The sequence below is a fragment of the Meles meles genome, chromosome 1 (genome assembly GCF_922984935.1).
Source record: "Meles meles chromosome 1, mMelMel3.1 paternal haplotype, whole genome shotgun sequence".
NCBI lineage: Eukaryota > Metazoa > Chordata > Mammalia > Carnivora > Mustelidae > Meles > Meles meles.
Window position 1 is genome coordinate 117,081,932 of NC_060066.1, and position 27,531 is coordinate 117,109,462.

Below are 27,531 nucleotides of genomic sequence, written 5' to 3' on the forward strand. Positions count from 1 at the left end.
AAAAATCTCTCACTAGAACAAGACTATGCTGAGCACCATAACCTTAAACTTCCCAGCCTCCAAAATAGGTTTCTGTTGTTTATAAGCTACCCAGTCTGTTGTGTTTTGTTATAACAGCCCAAACAGATTAAGATGGAATTTTTACACACACACACACACACACACACACACACACACACACACACACATACACAGGAATAAGAATTCAAAGAGAGAAGAGCAAATAAACAGAAGTTTGTGCAGACTCACAAGAGGATCCTAGGTCTTCTAAGATCCTAAGATGATTTGGTTGTTTTTGCTTTTTCTTTTTTATTCAGGAAGAGATTGAAGAATGATTCTTGCTGAGGAGATCTTGCTGAGGAGAAAAAGTCAATAAATAGGACGCAAGAGAAGAGAAAAGAGAAAACAGCAAAATCCTTGAGGAAATGCGGGATGGGATCTTTTGAAACTAATGGGAAATATGCCAAATCAGTCAGTACTTTTCAGTTGCTAGTGTCAGAAACCCAACTCCCACTAGCTTAAGCAGTTCTGATTAAAAGTTACAATTTCATTTAGAATTGAAGCCAGGTTCTGATTAGACTCAAATGATATCATTAGGTCTCTCTCCTTCACTCTGTCCTCTGTGTTGGCTTTATTCCCAGGCTGGCTGTTTCCAGGAGATGCCAAAGATGGCCAGCGGTGGCTCTAGGCACACAACTTACAAATCCCAACAGGGTTTGTTTTTTTTTTTTGGTTTGGTTTTGTTTTTTTGTTTTTTGTTTTTTCAATTTTTGTCCCAACAGGGTTTTGTCCTCTTTGCCCAACGGTTACAATAAAAGTCCTGAGACTGACTCCGACTAGAAGAGATTAGTTCACATGCTCATCCCTCAATCAGTCAGGGTCGGTTGAGCCTAAATATCATGTCTACCTCCATCATCTGAATTGAAAATGTTGGTTGGGGTGGTACAGAGTGAGGGGCACTTAGAGAAAGGACAGGCAGGAATCCTGGCTAGGAGGTAAAAATTGAGGTGGGAACGGACATGGGCACCCCAGTGGAATACACTATACTTGTGGTCCCAATGAGAGTCAACCCCTACTTAATCATCAACATCACATCTTTCCAGGAGGAGCAGCCCCCACCCCAAGACCCAGATTCTGAAGAAGCAAACATGAATCTGCCCACGCCCAGCAGGTACTCCATGCCCTGTGGCTACCCTACAACCTGCCACTCCACCTGCTGGCCTACTCCACCCCGGATGTCATCTCTGGGTCCCTGAATGAGGAAGTGCACTCCCAGGAGACAATGGCCTTAAGCATCATACCTTGCACCCTGGGGATCTCGTCTATCAGGAAAGATACCTCCAGAAAGACTTTTGACCTTGCAGGACAGGCCCATAATTATCAGGAATTGCTAACCACCTTTGTGTTGCCAAACTCCAGGTAACAGACTCTTGGATTCACATGATGCATCTGAAGAAAGTACCACAGCCTGACTGCACACCATCTGGTGACCTGAAAGTAAATATTTCCTGGAACTGAAGTAGACACATCTGATGAGACAGCTTTTTCAAGATGTCTGGACAGGCCTATATACCTTTTTCTTCCACTGTTTCTTTTCTCTGCTTCTTCCATGGAAAGACTCCTTTTCTGCATTTCCCACGCCCTTGCAAAAGAGAAGAACCCGGTCTTTTGATTATGGCCTTTCAGAAACCACTTCATTATTCACTTCAAATTCACACTAATTCTCACTTGCTTTTTCTGAAGGGTTAGAATTTTCAGAATTCATAAAAATTTTCTTTTATCTAAACTATTTACTGACTTTGGATTTTTATGCAGACTTATGGTTTCTGAATTTGCAACCTTACAGGTTGTGTTACAAGTAACACATTTGGCTTCAAACAGTTCTTTTGAGATAGTGTTTTAAAACATCTTTGAAGTTCTGCTATTTTTCAAAAAGTTCATCAGCTACTACTTCATGCTTATATCTGCACTCTGTCTTCCCAAATGCACTCAGTTAATTCTTCCAGGGCGCTCCTGCAGTACTCACTAGTCTGCTTTCATGGTCACTTTAAGCAGAGACTTCTAGGAGGCGTGCATGACTTCAGGTTTGCCTTCACAGGGTGAACAGTTCTCCCCATAACTGGAATAAATGCCAATAAATATTTCAGTTGGCTATTTTCAGATCTAGAGTCCTGGTTTAAAACCATCATATAATTTGGAATCGTTATTTCTTTTGCATATAATTATGTTAAGCTTTGTATTTTCTTTACCATCAAACTTATTTTAAAAACCACTTATCCAATAAAGTGATGTTACCTTCAAGGTTACTTCCAACACTTAAAACCTTGAAAAAAAAAATAGGCTTTTTTTTTTTTTTTAAAGATTTGGTTACTTTAGAGAAAGAAGAAAGAGAGCATGGGGTGGAGGAGAGAATCTCAAGCGGACTGCCCACTGAGCACAGAGCCTGGCACAGGGCTCAATCTCACAACCCTGAGATCATGAGCTGACCCAAAATCAAGAGTCAAGATACCTAACCGACTGAGCCATGAAGGTGCCCTGAAAAGAGAGACTTTAGATGAAAAGTACCTGAGAGTTTCTCCCTGCTAACCTTCCTTGCTGCTCAGATGTGTTTTCTAACTAAACATAACTAACTAAACTAAACATAAACATAACTAACTAACTAAAACACCAGAAGTGTTTTCTAACTGCTATGCACATTCCCTCCAACATAGGACATGACAACCAGGAAAAGTCTTTCCTGGTACCAAGAGACAAAACCATAAAATAGAAAGAACTTGACTTTTGATCAGTGATGTTTTCAAAGAAAGATCTTGATCAAAATGTGAAAATTAATAAAAGGAAATCTTGTTCAGAGGGGGAGCTCTCATGCCCCAACATGGTTTGTCAATTTCAGGTTCCATGAAAGTCATATGTGATTAGTGCCAGTTAGGTTTGAACATCAGACATTTTACTCATTAGTCAAAGATCTATGTTTGATACACAGTTTTTAGAGGGAATGTTATAATCCTGCAGCTTTAAGTGTTCATGTTATCAAGTGATACGAGAACCCAAACTTCCAAATTAATATTTGAAGACTATGCAGATGTCAACCTCAAATATTAAGGTAAGCATAATGTGGACCCCTGACTTGGTATATAAATGTATAACTACTCCCTCCTCATTGGCAGAACATGAGCTTGGCACTAATCCATTGACACTACCATCTGTACACACACACACACACACACACACACACACACACACACACACAGAGAGAGAGAGAGAAAGCTACACACACCATCTACTGAATGCATGTAGGCATTTACAAGATGCCCCTCTGAATGCAGCCAGTGACAGTGGGATACAGCAAAGCCAACCATCCCAGCTGATAATTGATTTTTACCTAATGGTAGCAGTTTAGACAGAGAGAAATGAGCAAGTATAGGATAAATCATCTTTTTGAGGTCAAGTCTGCAGGGCACTAGGTCTGTCTCACTTCACGCATCTGTTGAAACTATGAAAGAGTACCTAAGGAAGGAAGAAAAAAAATAAACAGCCACTTACCAAGTGCATTTGCTGGAAAATAGTGTTTCAATATTGACGAAGGTTTAAATTAGAATTTAGGATGATTCTATACTATTTAATCCCTTAGCACTCTCTCCCATCCCTAAAATCTTTCATAATCATACTAATTTTTCAGGACATCAAAAGCCAAAGCAGCACAAGTTGCTTTTGGTATAAATACTAAGAAGTGTCTCCTATTACTTGAAAGAATACAAAGGATTTAGACTTCCACATGTAAAATGATCATGGCCTCTTTTCTAGGCTTTTGGGGTATAACTTTCATAAGTCAGTTGGCCCATCAGAGTAATTAAATTAAAGAGAACGGTTTTTAGAATAGAATATACTGTCTGCTGAGTTTTGGTTACGATCTATCCTGTGCATGTGAATAACTAGAATAAAGTGCTATGTTGCAGATTTCACATATTTTTTACCCTCCATGTCCTCTCCAGTCCTGCTTCTAGCTTGTGGAAGCAAATGTCTCCAGTACACTGATGCTCTGTGTTGCTTCAGTTTCTGATCACATTACACTTATAACTCTGCAGCCTCCCTACATCCATTTTCTATGTCAAGACAAACCTCATGTCATGGCCTTCTGTTAAAGAAAGCCAGTTCAAGGCTGCTTTTCATTAGTATTTCATATCCCTCTTTGCCATTTTACCTGCACTGTGCCCTTTCATGTGGAAACTATCCCTCAATGAGTTCATAAGGCTCTTTCACTCACCTTTTCTTCTAAAGCCCATAGGCTCTCTGATGCATGTGTGGGTATGGGTTTGGGTGAAATCGCACTCAAAATGTACACAATGTGTTGTGAAATATATTGACATTTTATTAATTTTATTCCAGGTGAACACACTTAACCTAATTGCAAGTTACATCACTATAGAAGTTAGACAGAAAATCCCACCACATAGGACTTCTGAGGTTTGGTACAATAGTTTGTCTTGATGGCCTCATGTATACAGTCACTGTAGTCAGTATTACACTTGCCACACTTACAGCTTACAGCTACAGGGTAGGAGAAATAGGGAGTGACATGGTGTGGGCATCCTGGTATTTCTACAGTCTTGTACATGAAGTCTCTATATGTACAAACATCCTGGGACAGAGCATATTTGGGAAGAAAGAGTTTGCCATTGATATCCTGAGGAAAGAACAGAACAGAAAAGGGAGTATAATGTTAATACACTTATATTCCTTTCACACAAATAAGATTGGGGGAGGATTCCTTAGTCCCATTCCCCAGTACCAATTCAACATATTCACACTGAATCCTTTATCACAAACACACACACACACACACACACACACCTTCCTTTTATCCTTGATCATGAGATCAATATAAGGTTTAAATAAATTCTGGGAGTAAAATCCATACCAATTGTGTTAAGTAGATCCATATAATATTATAACCTGGGGGCTCTACCTCTAAGGAGCCAATACCCATTATATTTAGGAAATAAGGTTGTTATTTATCTCATTTCCTTTCTGGATAGAAATGGACTGAGTCTAGGTTTATCTAATTTACAGCCAAAAGAAGTGAGATGAACTACATACCCGTGTCATACAATATCCAGCACAGATGGTAGTGTTGATGGTTAGGCAATAAGCACACTCTTTCCTTTCAACATGCATCGTATACTCAGTTGGAAAACAAAAAGACATTACTTGCCCACATGCAAGGCCAAAAAGCATGGACATCAGGTAGATAGCAGTCATGCTAAATCAAAGAAAAAAAATTAAAGAATCTATTACATATATCCTTTAGGACATTCAAAAGGGACTTTTTTTTTTCATTTCATTTTATTTTTTTCAGTGTTCCAGCATTCATTGTTTATGCAGCACACCCAGTGCTCCATGCAATATGTCCCCTCCTTAATACCCACCACTGAGCGAAAATGTGTGTGTGTGTGTGTGTGTGTGTGTGTGTGTGTATAAATATTTGTAGCTATTGAATGCCTACTTCGTTCTATGCCCTATGTTGGGTGCTTTTGCATAGTTAATACTCTTAGTAACCTTTCTTTATGCATTTAGATGTGACTATGAGCCACATACCTCATAACATAGGAACTTGCATAGTGAAGGTCCTACTTGCAAGTGCCACTTAGCAACACTGGGCAGTGAAAAGGAAAGCCTGAAACATCTCAACAGAACAGTGACAGAGACACAGAATGTCAACTAAGTGTAAAACAATTCACTCAGTGGAAAAATTCCAAATACCTGCCTCTAACTATAAGAAGTCAGCTAAAAGTGAGACTTCAGTAGGGTCTTTCTCAGAACTGTAGTTTTCTAAAAACTTTAGTTCCTTAACTTAAAAGGCCAACAAGCTAGTTATAATCAGAAAGCCTAAAGAAACCAAGAAAAAGTATAATCCAACTTCATTACCATCTCAGCACAAATCATCTTGCATTTAATTCTATCCAATGTCTATAAAGGAAGACAAGACAAAGCTGGAGAACATTCAGAATAGGTCAACTAAAATCACCACTGGTGATTTAGATAAAGGGCTAACCCAGAAATCTAGAAACTCCCCTTTTTACAACGCTGAAGATATTCTTTGATGGTTGAAAGAAGTGGAGTTGGACAAATAAAAATTATTTTACTAAGAAAATGTATGGAATGGAATGTATTATCTTAAAAAGAACTATAAAAGCAAAAAATATAGGTTGACACAGAGAAATACTATCAAGGACATACCCACTGTGGGTTAGCCAGGAAAAGTAGAGTAAGTTTTGGCTGCATGGATGACAACAGAGGGTCCATTGTGCGTCAGACAGATGAGAATATGTATCTCAATAGAGAACCTGTGTAATGAATAGTTTGTTCAATATCAATTGATTATTATAATGAGCTGGGTAATATTATAACTAATGGTAGATAAATTAAATAAATATATACTGAGCATTTGAACCAGGCAAAAAGAAATATAAAATGGATAAGCTATGGTCCTTCACATCAAGGGCTGACAATCTAAGCAGAGGAGGTAAGTATGAGCACTAATAAGAAAAATATTGTTCTAAGTGCTCTGAAAGAATAAAATTATGACTCTGAGACACAAAATTATCAAAAATTTCATCTGTATAAACAAGGAAGTGAAGTAATACTTTAAAAAGTTTTCCTGGTTAGATAAAATGTTGCATATTGAAGTACTCTTCAGAATTTTTTGTATTTCAATTAAAGAGAAAAATAGAAGAATCCCTTTGCTCATGGAGTCTGGCTTTCTCAAGTGCTTCACAAATGTGAAGTCCCTCTATGGTACAGAATTGATTTCATTATTTTAGAGCCATAGACCTAGAGAATCCTCTAACAATGACAGAAAATACTCAGCCATCATGATCATATGGTTCTTGCCTCTCTAGCCAGCCAACTACTGGGTTTTTGCATAAAAATAATTAACTCACATATTTTAGCTCTGTAGTTCTACATAAAATAGATGTGTGGTGATCTAGTGTAGAGTCCTCGAGTTAAGGAATAGAATTCTATTTCAAGATCTCTCATGAAGCTATTAGAAATTGACCAAAAAAATTTTAATTTGTCTGGGCCTTATTTTCTCATCTGGAAAACACAGAGAGACAAGTAGACCCAACCCTATTTTTCTTACTGTGTTATGTTAGTCACCATACAGTAAGTAGTACATAATTAGTTTTGATGCAGTGTTCAATCATTCATTATTTGCGTATAACACCCAGTGCTCATTACACGTGCCCTCCTTAATATCCATCACTTGGCTTGCCCCATCCCCCTGACACCCCTTCTTTCTGAAACCCTCAAATTGTTTCCTGGAGTCCATAGTCTCTCGTGGTTCATCTCCCCCTCTGATTCCCCTCCCTTCAGGTTTCTCCTCCTATTTTTAGTTACAGGATAAAACACTGTTTTAGAACTTTTACCCATTGTTGTCATATTCATTATGGATACTACATTTTTTCAAAGTTCCTCTTTGTAAATTTACGAAAGGAAAAACTAGAAGTGCTGAATTACTAGCAATGTTGATATATAATTTTGTGAATATAAAAAAAGTAAGAGTGATTCTTTCCCCTTTATTGCAAATAATAAAACTTTACCTACAGAATCCTTCTGAGCCTTAATTTCCTCATCTATAAAGGAAGGCTTGGGCGCCTGGGTGGCTCAGTTGGTTATAAAAGGAAGGCTTAGAACCAGAAGATGGTTGAGAGGGTTTTTTCAGACAAACAGATTGTGATTCTATGTGATAAATTAATGTTAGGTCCCTATTCTATAAGAGTCAGAGGTCAGGCTTACTTGTGGAGCATAAGGAATAACATGGAGGGCATTAGGAGAACGAAAGGAAAAGTCAATCAGGGGAAATCAGAGGGGGAGACAAAGCACGACAGTCTGTGGACTCTGAGAAACAAATTGAGGGTTTTGGAAGGAAGGGGGAGAGAGGAGGGTGAGGCTGGTGGTGGGTGTTAAGGAGGGCACGTATTGCATGGAGCACTGGGTGTGCTCCATGCAATACGAATCTTGGAACACTGAAAAAATAAAATAAAATAAAATAAAAAAGACTCAGTGATCTAGAATTCTGCTTCTAGATTTCATTATAATTATGTGTAACTGAGCAACTTAATATCTTTTGCCTTCATTTTTGCATATGCTCCTTCCTAAACTCATAAAAAGAATAAAGCGATATATGTGAAGCTCTTGGAATGGTATGGAAGAAAGCCTAGTAATGATATAACACTATATAAATCAGTATTAGTTAATACTTCCCTATATTATCAGCCATAATTTCTCCTTTATTGTCACCTGGACTCCAATCTCTGCAACTTAATTGCCTCTTTTAAAATCATGATAAATGATTTCTTTAGAACCTAAATACAGAGGCCCTAATATGATATGATTTCAGGCCCTGAATAATGAGAGATTCCTTTTTTAGTGGCATGACCATTTGTCTACACTTTCAACATTTTTCTTTATTATATCTTCTTTCCTTTGCCACTTACCCCATCTTACCCTCCTTTCCTCCCTTTTTTTGCTCTTACTACCTTCATTCTTAATAAACACATTGCTCTTTATTCTTCTAATTTTCTTTGCCAATCTTTCTCACCAAATTCCTTACTATGCTATGAAAAGAATCAATTGTCCACCCTATGAGCAATCTAGGAGCTTCTAAACTAAAACAATATATTTTTCTGGAAACCAAAATGTACTATAAGGCAGGGAACATACATTAGACACTATCCAAAGTGAATTTACTATGTTTTCACAGAAGTATATAATCATCAAAGATTATAGAATTATATAGATTATAGAACTAGTAATTGACAGGTTTTAATATACAGATAATTTAATTGATAAAAATGTTGAAATCAAAATATAGAGAAAGCCAGGTACATCAATTAGCCTTCGTTAGGGAACTGACCAGTTGCTCCTCTTATTTTGAGTCAATGAAATTTCTCTTATCCTTATATAGTTCACCTACCTTTACTCACCACTGAACAATTTTGGAGAAATAATTGGAGTTCTTAGATTCTATAGAAGCAAATTACCACTTATCATTTGCCATTTTTGAATATCAACTAAAATGGTGAAAATGAAAAAAATAATAAGAACGTTTCATTTCACAAAGCCTTTTCAGTGTAGACACCTACCTTACTTTGCATTGGGGAGCTGATCGTATAATGACCCATACTAAAAGCTCTTGGTTCATTTTATACCCTTCAGGATAAATCCTCTCTGATCTCCTTGTTTATATAATTGAGTTTGAATTACTGCTTTCTTATCTGAAAAAACATCTATTGAAAATTCATACTGAACCCCAAATAAAATGTGTTTAAACAAACAATTTCACAACATACTCCTGTGGAAACTCTGACATTATTGCAGCATGAATTTTCCTCTCTCCTATTTCAAAATAAAATTACCCTTTTAAATACATCCTTAATAAATATTAACAAAGGATATACACAGAAGGAGAAAAAAAAAACTCAACATCATCTAGTAAGTCTTGGGAATAAAGAACTTATTTCAGGCTTGAATGTCCCAAATTTTGCCTAAATGCTCATTTACAGATATATAAAATTATTGCTTATCTATAAAACAAAGGCAATTTTCAATGGAAACCCGGGAAAATAACATATGTGTTGCTAATTAAAACAAAAAAGAAATCATTAATATTTTATTATTTTCAAAACAATATTTTATTGTTTTATCTTTGGATTTGAAAAAAATAATAAATACAATTTACATGTGTGAAAGAACAGTCATTTAAGTAAATGACCAAATCTGACAAGATGTCAAACAGATCTGAAATCAAATCCTGGCTCTGCCATCTACTCTGACATTAGCATATTTGAACTTTATTTCAGTTTTGTCACCTATTAAAGGTAGTATCAGTGTTTATGTAAAACACTTAACATGGCATCTGCATATAATAAGTGTTTAATAAGTGATAGCTAATTTAATAATTCAACACTTATTTGTTTAGTAACTATTTAGTCAGAAAGCCTAGTATGTAACAATCATTATATATGTTTAATACATAAATGGCTGAAAGAGTACATGAATAATTACTGAATTTTTGAAAACAACATAACACTTTTCTCCATCTCCACAGCTATAACTCAATTTTACTTCTTTTAATCCATTTTCCTCTCTGTCTAATGTAATATGACAAAAGTTCAATGAGAATTTTCCACTGCCCTCAGAAAAAAGTACAAACTCCTTAGTATCATTTACAAATCCCTTGGAATCTATCTTACCTCTCTGATTTTATCTGTTACCTTTCCCCCTATCTTCGCCACCGTCCTCCACTTTTTAAGTTCTCTAGCCAAATGAGGTGGAATTCCTCAAATTCGTCACTTTCTTTCTTGCCTCCAAGTCCTTTCGTATGCCATTCTCTCTGTCTAGAACATCTGCCTGATGCCCCACTCCATGCCTCATATCACCTAATTCCTACTCATCCTTCATTAGTTAACTGAGAAAGCAGACCTTCTGGAAAGCCCTCTCTTGATTCCCCAAGGCCTTCCTCATGGTTAGTGGTTTTAAAAGAATTAGAGAAAATAATAGAACCTCTGCCACATGGAAGATACTCAATAAATCAAAAGTACTATTCTTGATTATTGACAACCCAATTGATTTTCATTTATCCTAGTCTTTATCAAAAGTTAATGAAAAAAAATGAACCATGGTATAGATGAGTCTCCCTGGAGGTGACATGGAGAGATCAAGGCAGAATCTGGTATATGTAACCAGGAATACTCATTCCAGAGGTCTCCAAATCTCAGAAATGTAAGTTACCTTGTAGTAAGAGAAAAACTCTGAAAATAGGAAAAGTGGATATAAAGATACCAAACTTAACCTGCTTCATGTGATTCCAAGCATGTTAAGACAGGAGTATACAGGAAACAAAATGAGGGTTGCTGGAGGGGAGGGAGGTGGAAGGGATGGGGTGATGGACACTGGGGAGAGTATGTGCTATGGTGAGTGCTGTAAATTGTGTAAGACTGATGAATCACAGACCTGTACCCCCGAAACAAATAATACATTATATGTTAATTTAAAAAAAGGAGTACAATAACTGGGAACATTAGATGTTTGTTTCTAGTAGAAGTAGTACCTCTGTTGTTATTATTATTATTGATTCAGGAACTCAGTTACTAGCACGTTTACATACACACCCCTCAGAAATATATATACATATAACAGAACTGATAAAAACTTGGCTTTTTACTTTAAAAACTATTAAAATATATCATATATTTAGGTAATTATTTTCTTTTCAAAGGGAATATCATGTATTACTCTCATACTCTTAAAACAATCCAGGCAGACTGAACTTTTGCTTCTGGCCCAGATTTATTCTCTCACCTAAGATAACTGTAAATAGGACAAAATATATGAAACAATGCTTTACCTACAGTGGACATTAGGCAACAACAACAACAAAAGTGATTCCAGAGAGACAGGAAACAAACAAAAGAACTACACCTTACTGTCTGAAGAAAGTTTCTGGCAGGTGGTACAGGGAGATGTACTATGCATGGCTGAGGATAGAACTATCCCCAAAATGAGGAGATGGACTTGGGAGTCCATGGAATCCAAGGTCTTAAGAGTTCACAAAGAGGAATTTTGGAGAGGAGAGAACTACACACAGAATTCTGGAGATCTGCAGAGGATCTCTTCAGTATTCAGTTGAAAATGAAAAACTCATGCATGTGAGAAAATCAGATGAGGCTAGGAAAAGAAATATCTAAAAGGATTAAAGAGAACAGTCCTGGGATTCACACAGGGATAGGCACAGTGCTTATACCTACCAGCAACAGTGAAAAATCTCCTAATTCATGGGAAATCAGGTAGTATCCTCAGAAGGGTTTTGCATCAATTAGGTGAAAATTAGCCCTAAACTAAATGCTTCCCCAAAAAGCTTAAAAACAAGAACTAAAAGGATCAACTGTTTGCAAGTAATATAACCGTCAGTGAACAAAGCTGAAGAATATTTATAGGAATGCAACAATATTTGGAACCAAAGAAGGTATAACCTCCAATATGTGGCATTTATTTAAAAGTTAGTAGTCAGGCAAAGTAGCAAGAAAACACAATTCATAATGAAAAGGAAATTAATTAATTGAAATTGACCCAGAAATGGTATAGATAACAGAATTAGTAGACCAAAAAAAAAAAAAAAAAAAATCAAAACATGACCCTACTAAAGGAATACAAAATTTTCCAGTAACTAATCCCAAAGAAATAGAAATTTGGGAGTTACCTGAAAAACAATCCAAAATAATTATTTTAAGGAGACTCAGTAAGATTCAAGGGAATGTAGGCAATTCAATGAACTCATGAAAAAACAAGAAGGTTAACAAAGACACAGAAATAATAAAAAATAACCGAATAAGAGTTCTGGAATTGAAGAATCTGTAAATCATATTGAACTCTAGTAGGTAAGTTAGAAGAGAACTGCTGAAAAAAATTTTGTTAATGGATACACAATATATAAATTGGGGCACCAAAACATAAAATGAGGGAGGCAAGTAAATATGCAGAACTTTTTATGCAAATGAATTAAAGTTGTCAGCTCAAAAAGACAATTACAAACATTGGATGTTTTATATAAGTGTCATGGTAATCACAAAAACCAGTAATAGATATACAAATAATAAAAAGAAAAGAACCAAAGCATACCACTATAAAAAATCACCAATTCACAAACAAAGATGACAAGAGAAAAAAGGGGGGACAGAAAAAGACCTAATGAGAAAACAATTAACATAGTGGAGATAGTAAGTGCTTATCTATCAATAATCACTGTAAATCTAAATGGTTTACATTCTCCAATTAAAAGACATAGAGTAGCTGAATGGAAAAAAAAAAAAGAAGAAGAAGAAAAAGACCAATGATATGCTGCCCATAAGAGACTCACTTAAGCTTTAAGGACATTCATAGGCTAAAAATGAAGGGATGGAAAAAGACAGTCCATGCAAATGAAAACCAAAAGAGAGCAGGAGTAGCTATACTTGTGTCAGAAAAAGTAAACTTTAAGTCAAAATTATAATAAGAAACACAAAGAAGGTCATTATGTGATGATAAGGGGGTCAATCAAAAGGATATAACAATGAATACCATTATACTGAAAAAATAAATAAATTAAAAAATTTAAAAAAAAACTCTTAAGAAATAAAAAAAGGATATAACAATTGTAAATATATATGCATCCAGCATCAGAGTACCTAAATACATTAAACAATAAAGAACAGATCTGAAGACAAAAACAAACAGTAATACTTGAAGGCATCAAAATCCTTGAGGAGAACACAGGCAGCAACCTCTTTAGCCTTAGCCACAGCAACTTCTTCCTAGAAACATCGCCATAGGCAAGGGAAGCAAGGGCAAAAATGAAATATTTTATATGTATATACATATACATATATATACACATATATACATACATATATATACACACATATATACACACACATATAAACATACCATGGAATATTATGCAGCCATCCAAAAATGAAATCTTGCCATTTGCAACAACATGGATGGAACCAGAGGGTATTATGCTAAGCAAAATAAGCCAGTCAAAGAAAGATTATCATATGATCTCATTGATATGAGGAATTTGAGAAACAAGACAGAGGATCACAGGAAAAGGGAGGGGAAAAATGAAACAAAGCAAAACCATAAGAGATTCTTAATCTCAGGAAAAAAACTGAGTGTTGCTGGAGTAAAGGTGGGGTGGGAGGGTGATAGACATAGGGAAGGGTATGTGCTATGGTGAGTGCTGTGAATTGTGTATGACTGAGGAATCACAGACCTGTATCCCTGAAAAAAATAATATATGTTAATAAATAAAACAAAATGAAACAAATAGCAATACAGTGATAATAGGAAACTTAAATACCCCACATTCAAAAATGGATAGATCATCCAGACAGAAAATCAATACAGAAATAATGGACTTGAACTATAAGCTGGACAAAACAGACCTAACAGACATATATATATACACAACATTCCATTCAACAGCAGGAGAATACACATTCTTCTCAACCACGTGCAGAACATTCTCCAGGATAGAACATATGTTATGTCACAAAACAAGTGTTAACTAATTTAAGAAGACTGAGATCATAACAAACATCTTTTCTGCCCACTAGAAATCAATAATGGGAGAAAAACTGGAAAATTCACAAACAAGTGGAAATGAAACCATATACTCCTGAACTGCCAATTGGTCAAATAAGTGAAAAAAAATCTTGAAACAAATGAAAATGAAAACACAACATATCAAAATTTACTGGGTACAGAACACAATCCAGAATGGTCAACATGGTGGCCACTGTAAGATGCCTCAGTAGAGTCCTGATATATCATCAAAAGCATAGTATTTCCAAGATGGCTTATCAGACACCTCTTTATCCTTGTTCTGTATATGTTCAGGGGCCCAGCAGACATTTTGCTGCTGCTACAAAGCCTGCAAAGAAAACAAAAAAAGGTGTGAAAGACAAAGTATCAGAAGAGAAAAAAATGAGATTGAAAAAATAAAGTCATACTCCTTTATGGAAGGTGAACCTAAAAATGATGTCTACTTAAAGCGCTTATATCCAAGGCAGATATATGAGGTGGAGAAAGCTATTCAGTTACTTTAGAAATTTCAAATTCCAGACTTTACTAATCCAAAGCAAGGGGGTTTATCTTGATTTGACACTGGATATGGCACTGGAGAAGAAGAAAAAAGTGGAGCCATTTGCCAGTGTTCTTTGTTTTCCATACCCATTCGTTTCAGAAATCAATAAAGTTGCTATATTTATAGGGAATGCATCAGAGATTAAAATAGCAGAAGAACATGGAGCTGCATTTATAGGAGGAATTAATCTGATTCAGAAGATTTTGGATGATGAAATTCAATCAGACTTTTATGTAGCTGTTCCAGAAATAATGCCCAAGCTTAATCCATTAAGGGAAAAGCTGAAAAAAAGATTTCCAAAACTAACTCAAAATTCCATTGGCTGTGACATCCCCAAAATGCTTGAATTATTTAAAATAGACATGAAATTAAGGTAGATGAAGAAAGGGAGAACTTTCTCGAGACCAAAATAGCAACACTGGATATGCCAAGTGACTAGATAGCTGCAAATCTGCAAGCAGTTATCAGTGAAGTTTGTAAGCACAGACCAATTTGGGACCTTTCACGTACAAGCTTTCCTTTGTAGTTCAACAAGGGAAGGTTTGTTACTAAAAATCAAGCCATTGTTGCCTAAAGAAGTAGAAACCAAAGAAAGTAACAGAGAAGATGCCTAAAAATCTTATATTATGAAATTATTTTCAGTGGATTAAGAAGCAACAGGGAAAATTATAAAACTATATAATCTCTACAAAAAAAAAAAAACTCTGGATACAGCAAAAGTAGTTCTAAGAGGAAAGTTACAGTGATAAATGCCTAAATTAATGAAAAGATATTAAATACACAACTTACAACTATACCTCAAGGAACTAAAAAAAGAAGAGCAAAGACCAAAGCTAGAAGGAAGAAAATACTAAATTTTAGAGCAGAAATAAATGAAATAGAGACTAGAAAAAAAAAAAGAAAAAGAAAAACAATAGAAATCAATGAAACTGGTGCACCTGGTGGCTCAGTAGTTAAGAGGGTGCCTTTAGCTCAGGTCATGATCTCAGGGTCCTAGGATTCACCCTGGAGTCAGGTTCCCTGCTCAACTGGAACCTGCTTCTCCCTCTCCCAATCCCCCTGCTTGTGTTCCCTCTCTGGCTGTGTCTCTGTCAAATAAATAAATTATATCTTAAAAAAAAAAAAGAAATCAATGAAATTTGAGAGTTGAGTTTTTGAAAACATAAATAAAATTGACAAAGCCTTAACTAGGCTCACCAAGAAAAAAAGAGAGATGACACAAACAGTAATTACAAAAACAAATAAACAAAACAGTAATTACAAATGAAAGAGGAGACATTATAACTGACAATGGAAATGCAAAAGACCACATGAGACAGGATGAACAATTACAAACCAACAAATCAGATAACCTGGAAGAAATGGATAAGTTACTGGAAACATACAAGTTACCAAGACTGAATCATACAGTAATAGAAAATCTGAACAGACCAATAACAAGTAAGGAAACGGAATCAGTAATTGAAAATCTCCCAATGATAAAAGCCCAGATGGCTTCACTGGTGAATTCTACCAAATATGTAAAGAAGAATTAATATCAATCCTTCTCAAATTCTCCTCATAACCAGCACTACCCTAATACCAATCTAGACAAGGACACCATAAGACAAGAAAATGATAAGTCAACAACCCTGATTAACAAAGGTGCAAAAATCCTCAAAGAAATGTTAGTAAACCAAATTAAAGAGCACATTGAAAGGATCAGACACCATGATCAAGTGCGATTTATCCCTGGGATGTAAGGATGGTTTAACATATACAAATCAATCAGTGTTAATCTATTAACAAGATGAAGGCTAAAAATCACATAATTATCTCAATAGAAGCAGAAAAAGCAATTTGACAAAATTCAACATTTTTTCGTGATACAAACTCTCAACAAATTAGGTATAGAAGGAATGCATTTCAACATAATAAAGGTCATTTATCACAAACCCACAGCTAACATCATGCTCAATGGTAAAAAGTTAAAAATCTTTCCTCTAAGATCAGAGATAAAACATCGAAAACATTATTGTCAAGTCAATAAAGTACTGAGTCTTAGCCACAGCAATTAGTCAAGAGAAAAAAATAAAGACATCCAAATCAGAAAAGAAGAAATAAAATTACATGTTTGCAGATGAAATAATCTAATATATAGAAAATCCCAAAGTCTCTACCAAAAATACATTAGAATAATGAATTCAGTAAATTTGTCAGATATAAAATCAACACACACAAGTCACTTGCATTTCTATACACTAATAATAAACTCTCTGAAAGAAAAATTAAGAAAGCAATTCCATTTAAAATAGCATCAAAAAATAACAAAATACTTAGGAAAAGAGTCAAACAAGGATGTGAAAGACCTATACGCTAGAAACTACAGGACACTGATGAAAGCAAATGAAGAAGTCACAAATTAATGGAACAATCCTGTGTTCATGGATTAGAAGAAATAATGGTGTTAAAATGTCCATTTACCCAAATTATTCTACAAAATCAATGCAATCTGTATCAAAATTCCAATGCCATTTTTCACAGAAATAGAAATGAGCCTAAAATTTGTATAAAACCACAAAAAACTGAAAAGCTAAAGCAAATTTGAGAAAGAGAAACAAAGCCATAGGCATCACACATACTGATTTCCAACTGGATTACAAAGATACATTAATCAAAACAATATGATACAGATATTTTTTAAAAAGCACATATAACCATGGAACAGAACAGGGGGCCCAGAAATAAACCCACATGTATATGGTCAACTAATCCTTGACAAGGAGGCAAGAACACACAATAGGAAAAGGATAGTCTCTTGAATAAATGATACTGAAAAAAATAGGATAGCCACATACAAAGAAATGAAGCTCGATCCTATCTTATACTATTCAAAAGAATTAACTCAGAATGGATTAAAATTTAAACGTAAGACCTGAAACTAGAATTGTAGAAGAAAACATAGGAAAAAGCTCTTTGATACATGTCTTAGCTATGATCTTTTGGATCTGACTCCAAAAGCATAGGTAACAAAGGCTGAACTAAATAAGTAGGACTCTATCAAATTTTTAAAACTTCTGCAAAGTAAATGAAACAGTAAATAAATTGAAAACGGAACCTACAGAATGGGAGAAAATATTTGCAACCCAGGTATCTGTTAAGGAGGTAATATCCAATGTATATATAAACTCATACAACTAAATAGCAAAAAGCAAATAATACAATTTTAAAATAGGCAAATAACCTTAATAGGCATTTTTCCAAAGAGGGCATACAGATGGCCAATAGGTACATGAAAATGTACTCAATATCACTAATCATTAGGAAATGCAAATCAAAACTGAGATATCACTCCATACCTGTAAAAAGAGCTATCACATCCAAAAGACAAGAGATATAAAATGTTAGCAAGGATGAAGAAGAGAAAATCCTTAAATATTGTTAGAATGTAAATGGGTGTAGCCACTATGGAAAACAGAATGGTGGTTTATTAGGAAGTTAAAAGTAGAACTAGCATATGATACACTAATCCTAGTTCTGGATATATATCCAAAGGAAATGAAACCAGTATCTCAAAGAAATATCTATACTTTCATGTTCAGGGAAGTATTATTCACAATAGCCAAGATATGAAAACAACCTAGGTGTTTGTCGAACATATAACTGATAAAGGAGATGTGGTGTATATGTATGCAGTAGAATATTACTCAGCCATAAAATAGAGGAAAATTCTGTCTTTTTAACAATATGGATGAACCTGGAAGATCTTATGCTAAGTGAAATAAGCCAGACAAAGACAAACCCTGTATGGTATCACTTATATGTGGAATCTAAAGAGAAAAAAGAAGTCATTTTCATAGAAATAGAATAAAATGGTGGTTTCCAGGAGCTGAGGATAGAGAGAAATGGGGATATGTAGGTCAAAGTGTATGAAGTTTCAATTATAGGAAGAATAATTTCTGAGGGTCTCCATTACAGCATAATGGGTATAGCTAATAATACAGTATTGTATATACTTGAAAGTTGTTGATAGTGGGTGTTAAGCATTCTCAATACATAATTAAAAATGACTTAACTATGTTAGATGATGGTTGTATTAATTATCTGGATCTTGGTAATTATTCCACAATGTGTGTGTGTGTGTGTGTGTGTGTGTGTGTGTGTGTGTGTGTGCGCGTGCATGTAAAATCATCATGTTGTATAATTTTAACATATACAATTATTTTGTCAATTATTCTTCAATATATAAAGTTAGGGAAAAGATATTATAACTAATTTCCATATATTCAAATAGTTAGAGGAAAGATTAAGTATATAGAAACATGGAGATATAAAAGACCCAAACTGAACTTTTAAAAATGAAAACAATGATTGTGATGGAAAATACATTTAAATGAGTTGACAGTAGAGGAGACATTGCTAAGAAAAAAATTAGTAAAGCTAAAGACATAGCAATTCAAACTCTTCTAAATAAAATACACAGAGAAAAAAAAATGAACAGTAAAGATTCAGTTGTGGAACAACTTCAAGGTTGGACTCCTGAAGGTAAGGGATACCAAAAAAAAAAAAACTTGGGAGAGGGAGAGCGGGCTATGGACATTGGGGAGGGGAGGCGAACCATAAGAGACTATGGACTCTGAAAAACAACCTGAGGGTTTTGAAGGGTCAGGGGTGGGAGGTTGGGGCAACCTGAGGGTTTTGAAGGGTCAGGGGCTGGAGGTTGGGGGAACAGGTGGTGGGTAATGGGGAGGGCATGTTTTGCATGGAGCACTGGGTGTTGTGCAAAAAGAATGAATAATGTTACACTGAAAAAATAAATAAAATGAAAAGAATGTCTAAAAAAAAAAAAATAAATAAATAAATAAATTACTGAAAGAAAAAAAAAAAAACAAACAACCCACAAAATTTGAAGATATAATGGCCAAAAAAGTTTACAAACATGATCAAAACTATAAATCTACAGATTCAAAAAGACCAGTGAGCCCTAAACATTAAAAATGTGAAGAAAATCAAACCAAGACACATTATAATTAAATTGCTTAAAGCCAGTAAAAAAGAGAAAAATCTTAAAAGCATCCAGAGAAAAAGACACATAATGCAGAGTAGAACAAAGATAGTGACAGGAGATTTCTCACTGGATAATCAAGTCAAACTAAAAGACAGTGGACCATAATCTTTTAAGTACTGAAAGAAAAAGAAAAAAAAAACTATCAACACAGAATTCTTAATCAGCAAAAATATCTTTCAAAAATGAATGGAAAATAGACACTTTCCCAGACATACACAATCACAATCTGAAAAAGTTTATCACCAATAGATCTGCAACATAAGCAGAAGGAAATGATACCAGATGGAAACCTAGACAAAAGAATGAAGAGCACTGGAAATGGTAATTACATGGGTAAAAGATTTTTGTATCATTATTTACATATCTTTAAAAGATAATTGAACGCTTATGGAAAAAAATAACAATAATATAGGGGTCATAATATATGAAAAAGTAAATTACATAACAGTAATAACACAATGGCCAAGAGGCAAAATGTTATAGTGTTCTAATACCCCATGTAAAATGATATAATGTCACCTGAAGGTAGGCTAAGATTAAGTTAAAGATCAATGAAGACATAATACTTAAACTATTAAAATAACAAAGAATTATAAGTATTAAGCCAACAAAGTAAATAAAATTGAATTATAAAACATGCTCAATCCAAAAGAAGTCATAAAAGGAAGGAAAAGGTAACAACAACAAAACAGATGGGTCAAATAGAAAACAAGATGATAAATTTAAATCCAACCATATCAATAACTGCATTAATTTAAATAGTCTGTGGTAGGCAGAATTTCAGAAAGCCCCTAAGATTCATGACTCCTATTATGTATACTTTGTATAATTTCCTCCCCTTGAATATGGGTAGGCTCTTTTAAAAGATGAGAAACTGAAAAAGAAAGACTCAAAGAGATAGCAGATGTTCTCCTCTTACTCTTGAAGAATCAAACTGCCATGTTGAGGAGAGGGCCAAATGACAAGGACCTCAGAGTGGCCTCAAGGAGCTGGGAGTGACCCCTGATCATAAGCCAGAAAAAGAGAACTTAACTCATACATTTGCTAGGAACTGAATTATACCTACAACTTGAGGGAGCTTGGAAGCAGATCATAATCAATATGATTATGATCAAGCCTCCAGGCGATCGATGCAGCCTACTGGCAACTTGATGTCAGCTTTGTGAAGCCCTGAGCAGAGAGCCCAGGTAGGATGCACCAGACGAGTGATCCATGTAAACTATGAAATTATAAATTTATGCTTTAAATCGCTGTTTGTGGTAATTTCTCACTCTTATAAACACACTAATTAAAAGGCATAGACTGTCAGAGCGGAGGGGGAAAAAAACCTACTCAATTACATGCCACCTATAACAAACTTACTTTAAACAGAAAATAAACAAGGTTTCAAGTTAAAAGAATATAAAATGATATACTATACTAGCATCAATAAAAAAAGCTGGAGTAACTATATTAATATAAAACAAATAATATTTCAAAGACTATTACCATGGTTAAAAGGGTCATTTGAAAATGATAAAGAAGCCAATCTATCTAGAGGGCATGTAGTAACAAACCTTCAAATTACATGAAACACTGATAGCACTTCTAAGAGAAATTTGCAAATCCATAATTGTAAATGGAAATTTCAACACCTCTCTCTCAACAGTTGAGAGATAAGAACAGAAATTTACTAAAGATAGAGAAGATTTAGGGGTGCCTGGGCGGTTCAGTCCTTACGCATCTGCATTCAGCTCAGGTTATGGTCAGCCCAGAGTCCTGGGATTGAGCCCTGCATAAGGCTCCCTGCTCTGCGAGGAGCCTGATTCTCCCTCTCCCTCTCCATCCACATTCTTATAAAGATTCAAGATATACAAAGTATAATCTCTGACAAAAATGGAATTAAATTACATATCAATAATAAAAAGTTATCAAAAATAACCTCAAATATTTAGAAACTAAATAGCACACTCTATATAACCCCTGAGTTGAAAAAACATTTAAAGGGAAAATTAGAAAGTATTCTGAATAGAAGGAAAATTAAACACAACACATAAAAATTTGGGATATGCAAGTAAAGCACTTAGAGAGAAATTTATACCACTGCATGCCTGGGAAGATAATGCCTTAGAAAAGATAGTGTTCTCAAATCAATGACTTTAGCTTCTATCTTAAGAACAAAATAAGCCCAAAATAAGCAAAGGAAAGGAAATAAAGGTCAAAAAGAAAATCCATTAAATAAAAAACAAGAGTAGAATAACATCAGTGAAACCAGAAGTTAATCACTTGAGAAGATCAATAAGATCAATAATTCTCTAGCCATACTGATAAGGAAAAAGATAAACACCTATTACTAGGATTAGAAATGAGAGAGGTGACATCACTAGACTCTACAGGTATTAAAACAGTAAGTGGCAGGGAGCTGGCTGGCTCAGTCATAAGAACATGCAATTCTTGATCTCAGGGTCATGAGTTTGAGCCCCATGTTGGATGTAGAGATTAGGTAAATAAAACTTAAGAAAATAAAAATAAAAAATAAAATAATAAGGGAGTATTACGAAGAAAAAAATCAATAATTCAGATAAAATTGACAGATTCTATGAAAGACACAAACTACCAAAGCTAATGCTAAAAAATAAATAAAATAAATAAAAATAACTTGAATAGCCCTTTATCTATTAAAGAAATAGAATTTGTAGTTAAAAACATTCCCACAAATACTATGCCAGGCTCAAACGACTTCACTAGGGAAACTCCACAAAACTTTTAAAAAAGAAATACAACATAATTTACAGAAATACAGAAGGTAAAAGACAATGGAACATTTCTCAACTCATGTGATGAGAACTACATTACCGATTGTATACAAACTCGTATTCTTCAAAAACGTGAAGAGAAGGAAGTACATCACAATATATTATATGAAGCCGACATTATCCTGATACCAAAGCTAGACAAAGACATTACAAGAAAAAAAAGAAAAACATAGACAGTAACCTTGAAATTCTTCGTAAAATTTTAACAAATCAAATCAAATAATATGTAAAAGGATAAAGCATGACCAAATAGAGTTTATTCCAGGAATTCAAGTTTAATTTGTATTCAATCAATGTAATTTACTATACTAACAGACTAAACAATAAAAACTATGCACTGTGAAAAACAATAAGGAAGTTCCTCAAAAAATTAAAAAAATTGATATACCACATGATTCAGTAATTCCATTACTATTTACCCAAAAGAAAAGAAAAAAACACTAATTTGAAAAGATATATGCACCCCTATCTTATTGCAACATTATTTATAATAGCCAAGATATGGAAACAACCCAAGTGTCCACTGATAGATAAATGGGTAAAGAAGATATGGTATATATGTATAATGGAATACTCAGCCATTAAAAAGAAAGAGATCTTGCCATTTGCAACATTGATAGACTTTGAGGTTATTATGCTAAGTGACCTAAGTCAGACAGAAAAAGACAAATACCATATAACTTCACTTATATGTGGATTATAAAAAATAAAACAAATTGGAAGGGGAGGTGAACCATGAGAGACTATGGACTCTGAAAACAACCTGAGGGTTTTGAAGGGGCGGGGGTGGGAGGTTGGGGAACCAGGTGCTGGGTAATAGGGAGGGCACATATTGCATGGAGCACTAGGTGTGGTGCAAAAACAATGAATACTGTTACGCTGAAAAGAAATAAAAAAAATAAAATAAAACAAATGAATAGACAAACAAACAAACAAAAAACAGAAAAAGACCCATAAATGCAGAGAACAAACTTATCGTTGCCAGGGAGTAGGGGGTGTGACGCAGAATGAGTGAAGGGGAGTGGAAGATACAGGCTTCCAGTTATAGAATAAGTCACAGGAATACAATGTACAACAAAAGGATAATAATCAATGGTATCATAATAGCATTGCATGGTGACAAATAATAGCTATACTTGTGGTGAGGATAGCATACCTATAAATCACTTTGTATACCTGAAACTAATGTTGCATTTTATGTCAATAAATAACAAAAAAAGGTTCATCAGGAGTCTTAGGAATATACAAATTAAAACTTAAGTGATGTGCTACCACACACTTCTTGGGATGTCTAAAATTCTTAAAATGACATATCAAGTGTTAGCAAGGATGTGGAACAACTGAAATTCTCATACACTGCTGGTGGAAATATGAAATGGTATCATTTGTCAAATAGGCAATTTTTTAAAAAGTTAAACATTCACCCATATTATGACCCAGCCATTACACACTTAGCTACTTACCCAAGAGAAATGAAAGGACATACTCCTACAAAGATTTGTACACATTCATAACATCTTTATTTGTAAAAGCCAAAAACTAGAAACAACCCTAATATCCATCCAAAGGGGATAAAAAATAATGACATATACATATATACATACAATGGAATATTTTTTCAATAAATATGAATAAACTATTGATATAGTAATAACATGAATGAATCTCAAAAAATAATTATGTGAAAAAACCAGACCCAAAAGAAAAAAAAGTATGTCTCCATATGATTCTGTTTAGAGGAAATTCTAGAAAATACAAATTAATCATAAAAGAAAAAGCAAATTAGTGAGTGCCTAATATGCCTAATAAGAGAGGTTACAAAGGAGCAAAGGAAACTTTGAGGGGGGATGAATATATTTATTATATTGTGATGTTATCTTGATTGTGATAGCATATACATATGTCAAAACCCATCAAATTGTGTCCTTTAAATATATGCAGTGTTACGGTTTGAATTGTATACCCCAAATTTTACATGCTAAAGTCCTAACCCCTAATATCTCTGAATGTGACCATATTTGGGAAACAGGGGCATTACAGATGTAATTAGATGTCATTCTGGAGTAGGGTAGTCCCCTAATCCAATATGATTGGTACCCTTATAAAAAGGGGAAGTCTGGACACAGACACATGGACAGGGAGAATGCCATGAGATGATTGGAATTATGCTGCCACAAGGCAAAGAACTATCAGAAACTAGGACACAGACCTCGAACAGATCCCTTCCCAGCACCTTCAGAGGGAGCCTGGCCCTACCAATATCTTCTCTCAGACTTCTAGCCTCTATGACTGTGAGACAATAAAGTTCTGTTGTGTAAGCCACTCAGTTTGTGTACTTTACTATGGCAGCCCAAGGGAACAAAGACATGCAGTTTATTGTACATCAGCTATTCCTCAACAAAGCCATTTTTAAAACTCCAGTCTGTAGAAATGATCTGTGGCCACTCTCTAGCTTCATGTCATACAAATCTCACTCTACCCATTACTTACGATGTTCCTTTGAACATTCTAAACTTGTTCTTGCAACAGGACTTTTTCATTTGCTATTGTTCCTTATGAAGAGCTTTTCCACATTCTCCAAATGGCTTCCTCATCAGGTCAGTTTAAAATCTACTTCCGGGGCGCCTGGGTGGCTCAGTGGGTTAAAGCCTCTGCCTTCGGCTCAGGTCATGATCTCAGGGTCCTGGGATCGAGCCCCGCATCGGGCTCTCTGCTCCGCAGGGAGCCTGCTTCCTCCTCTCTCTCTGCCTGCCTCTCTGCCTAGTTGTGATTTCCCTCTGTCAAATAAATAAAAAAATATATTAAAAAAAAATAAAAAAAATAAAATCTACTTCCTCAGGGCACATACTGCATGGAGCACTGGGTGTGGTGCATGAACAATGAATCTTGGAACACTGAAAAAATAAAATTAAATAAAAAAAAAAACCTACTTCCTCAGAAAAGCCTTCCTTCACCAACTCTACTATAGTACCTTGGACCTGTCATTTATGTTTTTAAAGATTTTATTTATTTGAAAAAAAGAAGAGGGCATGAGCAGGGGGAGGTGGAGGAGCAGAGGGAGCAGGACAAAGAGATTCCCTGCTGAGCAGGGAGCCTGACACCAGGCTCAATCCCAGGACCCTGAGATCATGACCTGAGCTGAATTCAGATGCTCAACCAACTGAGCCACCCCAGGGTGCCAACCCTTCCATTTTTTAATTCATTATCTCACATTTTCTTTATAGAACTTAAAACTTTGATGTTTTGTCATTTGTTTATAGGTTTATTTTCTATTTCTCCCCTTGCAAGTAGGATGTTAGCACCCTACATGGAGAGGATTATCTGTCCTGGTCATCACTGTATCCTTAGAATTCAAACTAGCCTATTATATATATACTAGATGTTCAATTAATATTTATTGAATGCATAAATAAATGGAAATAGATAGCTTTCCCCAGAGTTTATAATTAGAAACATAGAGATGTTATTAATTACTCGAATGTTCTGGATTTTTTTTTTTTGCATTTTTTTTTTCTTTTTAAGTAGTCTCTCTCCCCAACATGGGGCTTTAACTCACCACCCTGAGATCAAGAGTCACATGCTTTACCAAATGAGTCAGCCAGGCACCCCAACTGCTCTGGTGTTCTATAGATAGTTACAGGCAAAGGCAAGCTAAAAAGTTTCCTGATGTCCTTATATTGCATTCAAATTTTAACTCATTTTCAAAGGGAAAAAAAAAAAAAGCCACCCACAATTTTCAATTAGCTAAAGAGAGGAGCGACATTGGAATATGAATCAGACTTAGTGATTTTCTAGTTTGCTCTACTTCCATAAAGTTCTAAAAATCCTGTGCAACTGTTTTTAAAAAATCAGTTTATCTATCTGAATTCTGAGTTATCAGTAAGGGTCATGTTAGAATAGTCTGCCATTTGAAGCAAAACCTGTTTATTAAACTCTTTCTAATGCTTTTCTTTTAAAACAATACAGATAAATGATAGCAAGTAGAGTTGGACCTAATGTGCATGTTGATCATTTCATTATCCTGAAACTCCCAAGTAGAGGGACAAAATTGATTTAATATGTATAAAAATTATGTCAATTTGCTTCTCTTTTCTGGGAACATATTAATGCCCCTAAAATGCCAGATTTATATGAATTTACATAAGCTTTTCCATCCATTTGAAAACATTTTTGAAATTAAGGTTATATATAAATGTTAATAGGAATTGCTAGCATCTTCAGTAATAAAATTCATAGTGTTATAAAGTCAGATCAGTATCAAGTTTTCTTTCCTGTAAATAAAAACTTATCTGTTGATCCCTTAGTGTAATATCATTCACTCTATTTTTGTTACTTTATATAAACTCTTGGTAATTAGATATTATTTCTCTGGCTGAATAATATGAGCAGTATTAACTGTACTCATAATAACATGTGCAGCCATTTCCTAGCAGCTAATCAACAATATTAATCAACAATGTTAACACTAATTTTGAGTTATTAACATCACCAAAAATTATTTCAACTTTCCTCATCTTTGTTTAGTACACCTTTTATTTTAAAAGAAGTTCATGCTATTTTATATGCAAAAATCAATAAGACTCTATTAGCACATTAATCTGCAGTAGCCAAGAAATAATAAATAGTGCAGTTAACTTCCTTCACTACATGTGTGTATAAAACAACTGAAGTGAGAGAAGCTGGACACAAAAGATCACATATGGTGCAACTCCATTTATCTGAAGTATACAAAATAGGTAAATCCATAAAAACAGGGCACATTGGCAGTTACCAAGAGCTTCAGGGAGTGGGAATGGGGAATAACAGCAAGTGGGTACAGCAAACGGATATTCTTTGGGGGTTATAAAAACGATTTGGAACTAGATAAAGGTACTGATTACACAACATTGTGAATGTACATTTTTTACAGAACAAAAACAAACAATCCTAAAATTTGTATGGAACCACAAAAGACCCTGAATAACTAGAGCATTCTTGAAAAAGAAAAGCAGACCTGGAGG

At 34.8% G+C, this 27,531-nt stretch overlaps 1 protein-coding gene and 1 pseudogene across 1 annotated transcript; one reads left to right on the top strand and one right to left on the bottom strand.

The window, feature by feature from the left end:
* Positions 1–4,429: 4,429 nt before the first annotated feature.
* On the bottom strand, positions 4,430–5,260 carry TSHB (thyroid stimulating hormone subunit beta). Its single transcript, XM_045980352.1, has 2 exons — positions 5,098–5,260; positions 4,430–4,684 (listed from the first exon to the last, which is right to left on the bottom strand). Exons 1-2 carry the CDS (start codon positions 5,257–5,259, stop codon positions 4,430–4,432), a joined length of 417 nt encoding a protein of 138 aa, XP_045836308.1. The 5' UTR covers position 5,260.
* Positions 5,261–14,331: 9,071 nt separating this feature from the next.
* Positions 14,332–15,391, top strand: LOC123924954 (annotated as a pseudogene).
* Positions 15,392–27,531: the final 12,140 nt, after the last annotated feature.

What these genes read in the sequence shown, in the direction of transcription:
- TSHB (XM_045980352.1), bottom strand. Translation starts at nt 5,259, where the DNA reads ATGACTGCTATCTACCTGATGTCCATGCTTTTTGGCCTTGCATGTGGG. An exon ending in CTGGATATTGTATGACACGG is followed by an intron (nt 4,685 to 5,097) that starts GTATGTAGTTCA and finishes TTCTTTCCTCAG; the next exon opens with GATATCAATGGCAAACTCTT.